The sequence below is a fragment of the Trachymyrmex septentrionalis genome, unplaced genomic scaffold (assembly GCF_001594115.1).
Source record: "Trachymyrmex septentrionalis isolate Tsep2-gDNA-1 unplaced genomic scaffold, Tsep1.0 scaffold20, whole genome shotgun sequence".
NCBI classification, from domain to species: Eukaryota; Metazoa; Arthropoda; class Insecta; order Hymenoptera; family Formicidae; genus Trachymyrmex; species Trachymyrmex septentrionalis.
The window spans coordinates 3366899-3372452 of NW_017305180.1; the positions used below are offsets into that span (position 1 = coordinate 3366899).

Here is a 5554-nt window from a genome sequence, read left to right on the forward strand (position 1 = left end):
TTGAAGAGAGCTCAATCCGGTAGATGGTCGATAACGTTACGGAATTTCATGATGTTCATCATGATCGCAGTTGTTGTTTCATGAGATGAATATTTCGTCAAAATTATTATTTAAAAATGTATAAAATATAATGACAAAAACATCAGTCAGATAGTGACAATAAATATACTCCACAGTCCGTATGAGAAACAAATTAATTTTATGCAAAGAACGAATCCTCTAGATATTATTTTGACGTTATGTTACAGCAAATCATCACTATTTATAAATGCTAGTGAAGCAATACATTTTTTTCATTTCAAGCAAATTACGCAGAGAAATCGACCTTGATTTCCAAACTGTTCTCCATAATCAAAATGATGTAAAACCTTTCCTGGATTACAGTATACAAAATTTTTATAGTTTTTTTTTATAACAAAAAACTTAATTATCTATAAAATAGTTCTTGTTGTTGCTGTTATAGTACGTACGTCATACTATTTTTATTATTTAGATGTATGATAGTTATACGTTTTTTATACGTATATAAAAAAACTATTATGTATGCAACAATTTTCACATTTATCGGGATTGTCATGCAATACTTGATCAGATTTTAGAACAAGAGGGGGAATTATTGCTATACATATATGTGGAAAGATCATTTAATCATAGTTTTAATTCGTCTGCCGTTTACGTTACAGTTTATAGCGACACGTGAATATTCGAATTTAAAAACCGCCATTATATAATCGTAAAATGACAAGTGTAATGGTACCAATGGTATGTGTTTTTTAGTAAACAAAATTGTTAATTTTAAATCTACGTACACTTTTACATATTCAAAAATATACGGAAAACTTTTTTATCATGTCTATCCATTTCCATGAGAATATTTATTAAATAAAGTATTAGCTATTATATAAATGTTACCACAATATAACTCCTTTACAATAATAATTACAATTTTTATCAAAACATTTGAAAATCATGAAATGTCAAGATATTAAAACGTTGACTTTTACGAATAGAGATATTAAAATATTCTTATACAAAAGAAATATTTATTCGAAAGTTTTATTTAACGCATTATAATTAATCTTGAATATAGTGTCAGCCAAAACTAATCTATGGTGGAAATTATATCAAAGAAGACAGAAATTCAACCTTCACTTGTTTAATTTTTTCCCCGAAAGAAGAAGATGAAGTTGGATCACTAGGAAAATATCTTCAGCTTTTCGTCGTAAGTGAAATTTCATTGATCAAAGGATGTATGAATTTAAAGAACACATATAAATTAAGGGCACATATTATTTTAGAAACATAAAGTGAATCTATTGCATATTGAGTCCAGAAGTTCTCTTCGACGACCAAACAACTATGAATTTATGGTAGACTGTGCTCCGGGTGGTAATATAGCTTCTGTAATTGAAGCTTTACAAGATCAATGCAGCTATTTTTCAATAATCTCTAGGTAAGAGAACATTTATATTTAAAAATTAATTGTAATATATTCCTTATTTATAAATTTTTATTATTAATGTTATAACAATTATTTGACAACTTTGGTTAAATTAATCTTAAAATTTACTTTTTTTTATCTCATTATCTCATATTCTTAAATTTGTTGATTTTTTTTTTATATATAAACTGCTATCCATTTATTTGTAAATATATTTTCAACAATAAACAGGCATGTACCACAGGCAATAACTTCAGAATGTTATTTCAAGTTAGAAACAATTTTATTCTTATTAGAATAAAAAGTATTCACAAGTAAATAGCCAATACTTTAAGCATTTATATTATAATATTATTTTATAAAATAATTTTATTAAAAATATTTCAGATAAATGTTACTGCCTTTAAATTATGAAAATAATTAACTTTATACAGATTGAGAGATAAATGTGCTGAATAGAGTATATGTCAAGATATGACAAGATATGTCAAAGTCAAGGTTATCGGAGAATGCTCCCCTATTCGGCATATTTACCAGACTGAGAATTATAAAATTACATTGATCTGTTTTAAATTCTCACATTAATATTATTAGGCTAAGAATCCACTTGATGAGTAAAAAATATTTATTATTCATTTTTCTTCATTTATTAATTATTAATATGCTTTGTTATAATATACGAAACTGTATAACAAAAGTTTATTTGGCTCTTATAGGTATTTCTTTTAACTCTTATGATAGTATAACAAAAGATTTCAATCATCTGTATCAATTCACCTTCTTTCATAATCAATTCATATTTATGCATTTTATTTCATCAAGACATATCATATATATTTAAATTATTTAATATTTACGTAAACAATAAAATTGTGTATTACATACATAATAACCCAAGCAGAACAGCAAGTCATGATAACGTCAAAATAATGTCAAAATGATCATTTTGACATCATTTTGACGTTATCGTGACTTGTTGTTCTACTTAGGCAAATTACATTGTAACTTCTTTTTAGTGGTCACAAAGATAATATGAATACTGTACCATGGTTTCCAAGGAGAATACGCGACCTCGATAAGTTTGCTAATCAAATTTTGTCTTACGGTGCTGAACTTGATAGCGATCATCCTGGTTTTACGGATCCTGTATATAGAAAAAGAAGAAAATTTTTCGCAGACATTGCTTATCATTACAAACAGTAAGTTCCAAGACAAGAACACTGTCAACAAAAAATCAAAATAACATCAAAATGACTTTACTTTGATGCTTAAAGTCAATAAATAGTCAAATTTTGTAACCAAAAATTATCACTTTGACATCATTTTGACTTTTTCTTGACTTGGTATGTTCCTTGGGGTGAATATACATCGTATTGTAAAAATATGTATATACTATTAGACTAGAATTATTAGAACTTAATTAAAAGACAAAAATATTGTATGTAATATATGTATCATATTTTAGCGGACAACCTATTCCAAAAGTAGAATACACGCCCGAAGAAATAGCTACGTGGGGCGTAATCTTCAAAAATTTGACCAAGCTTTATCCAAAGTACGCATGCAGAGAACATAATCATGTTTTTCCGCTACTTATCGAAAACTGTGGTTATAGAGAAGACAACATACCCCAATTGGAAGATATATCCAATTTCTTGAAAGGTAACATCTCATTAACATTTTTAAATGTATGTAGCTCTGGGAAAAAAAGTTTTATGGTTAATTTAACCCTGAATACCTTTGCGATATGTCGTACCCGACTTCCTTTTCAAATGCTTTTTCTATTGCTTCTTTATGACTAAAAATACGTACATTTAGTGTCGTTTCTTAATATTTGACGTTTCGATTGAAAAAAAAATTATAATATGTTCATTTTTATGAAAGTTATAAAAAATCGAATTAGGTTGAGTATCCTATATGTCAATGTATTATTTTCATAGTAAGACGTTTAAGAATTTTTTAATTATATCAATGCCAGATAGCGTAAATTCTATTTGGTTCCAAGAATCAATTTTTTTTTATCTATATCACAGAAAAAACAAATTATTAACTAATTAATAGTGCAATTCAATGGTATAATTTTATTTTTGTAATCGATTTTTCTACTTTTCAATCAATTTCTTCAGATTCTACTGGCTTTACACTTCGCCCAGTGGCAGGACTATTATCCTCACGTGATTTTCTGGCTGGATTAGCCTTCAGAGTGTTTCATAGCACGCAATACATACGACATAGCAGTAAACCACTTTACACGCCGGAACCGGACGTGTGCCATGAGATTTTGGGCCATGTACCACTCTTAGCCGATCCATCTTTTGCACAGTTTTCACAAGTTATTGGTTTAGCTTCCCTTGGTGCTCCAGATGAATATATAGAGAAACTTGCAACGGTATTAAAACATTTTAAATTAAAAACTTGCAATGTTTTGTAGCCATAGGAACTATATAAAATATACATAGTCGATTATGTTGTAAAGATTTTTATAATAATTCAAAGACTAAAAAAACTATAATTATACTATTGTAAATTTGACTTTCAATAATATTACAGTTTGTTAATATTTAAAAAATAAATAAATAAAATAAAAATAATATCGAAAGTTACTTAAAAAAATAACTAGCGTTAAATTTATTTAAAATATAATTTTATTTTTGTAGTGTTTCTGGTTTACGGTAGAATACGGAATATGTCGACAAAATGGAGAATTAAAGGCATATGGTGCCGGTTTACTCTCATCTTTTGGCGAATTAGAATATTGTTTAAGCGGCAAACCAGAGCTTCGACCTTTTGATCCACCGAAGACTTCATTACAAAAATATCCGATAACAGAATATCAACCAATATATTTTGTTGCCGAAGACTTCGATGATGCTAAGCAAAAGATGATGTAAGTATAAGAACAATAAGCAAATGTCGCAGATTCGTTCTTATCTATCTCGCCCCAGGTCACACTCATTTTCTTTCTATTTTATAGCGCGCTATTTAATATTGACAATACAAAGATATAACGCATTTTGTACAAGATATAACGTGCTTATTTACGCATAAAATATATTACATCCTTGTTTGTTCGCAGTTATCATGTAAATCTACAATTTATATAACAGTTCCAACTGAACACAAAAAGAATCGTTAATATTAAATAAAAGAATAATAAATTTTTTAATTTTAGAAAATTTGCTCAAAATATACCAAGGAAATTCGGAGTAAGATATGATGCTTATACGCAGAGTATCAGCATTATCGACAGTAAACAACAAGTGGAAGCTCTTGTAAATAACGTGAATCAAGAAGTACAAATTTTAACGGACGCGTTAAAAAAATTACACCATTAATTTTATTTTGTTATTTTTACATATGTTTTAGAATAATAAGTATCACAATTTATATATAAAACATTTATATAAAAGGATTATTTTTTTAAACAAATTAAAACACTTTTAAATTTCAATATATTAAGTAAATATTGTACATCATATACATCTTTATAATTTTTGTTGAATGTAATAAATGTATATTAGTTATGACAAAGTAAAAGAAAAAAATTATACCATTAGTAACGATAAAATCTTGTAGAAACACTTCTTAAATTCTTAAAAAGTAATTATTTAATATACACTTATTTCAAATGTTATTATGTGATATGAAATTATCAATTATGCGATATTGTCACAACTATATGATACAAAACTGTCAACTATGTTATACGAAATTATCAATATTGCCAAAATTATTTGTATCAATTAATATTAATTTTGTATTTCATATTTTACACAAACGTTTGAAGAATATTGTCATCACATCAATGTGGACGCAATACGGAATCGTAATTTGATTGATTTTATTGTATTTTTTGTTCTATAATGTACATTAACGATATTTTTATCAAGTAACAATTAAAAAATGTTATAGCAATCTAAGATACATCTATATTATAATACATCTATATTATAATATCAGAGATGTATGAAAATGGTAATATTATATTATACATGTACATACCACAAAATATATATTATTTTTATCGCCATTAATATTTGAATACACACACACACACCCACCCACACCCACACACCACACCCACACCCACACACCACACCCACACCCACACAC

The 5554-nt window shown here is 27.2% G+C and overlaps 1 protein-coding gene across 2 annotated transcripts in view; it reads left to right on the forward strand.

Annotated features, from left to right (window-relative positions):
- Window positions 1–4794, forward strand: part of LOC108747575 (protein henna) — a 7142-nt gene extending 2348 nt beyond the window's left edge. Inside the window, exons 1-8 of one of the 2 annotated variants that reach the window (XM_018485136.1) lie at window positions 679–762; window positions 1091–1222; window positions 1299–1453; window positions 2458–2640; window positions 2907–3103; window positions 3568–3830; window positions 4099–4328; window positions 4614–4794. In XM_018485136.1, coding sequence (XP_018340638.1) covers window positions 739–762; window positions 1091–1222; window positions 1299–1453; window positions 2458–2640; window positions 2907–3103; window positions 3568–3830; window positions 4099–4328; window positions 4614–4776 — 1347 coding nt within the window. In that variant the 5' untranslated portion in view covers window positions 679–738 and the 3' untranslated portion in view covers window positions 4777–4794. Of the gene's footprint in view, window positions 1–678; window positions 763–1090; window positions 1223–1298; window positions 1454–2457; window positions 2641–2906; window positions 3104–3567; window positions 3831–4098; window positions 4329–4613 lie in introns of those variants that run through there. The other variant, XM_018485135.1, reaches the window with a different exon arrangement.
- The last annotated feature ends 760 nt before the right edge of the window (window positions 4795–5554 follow it).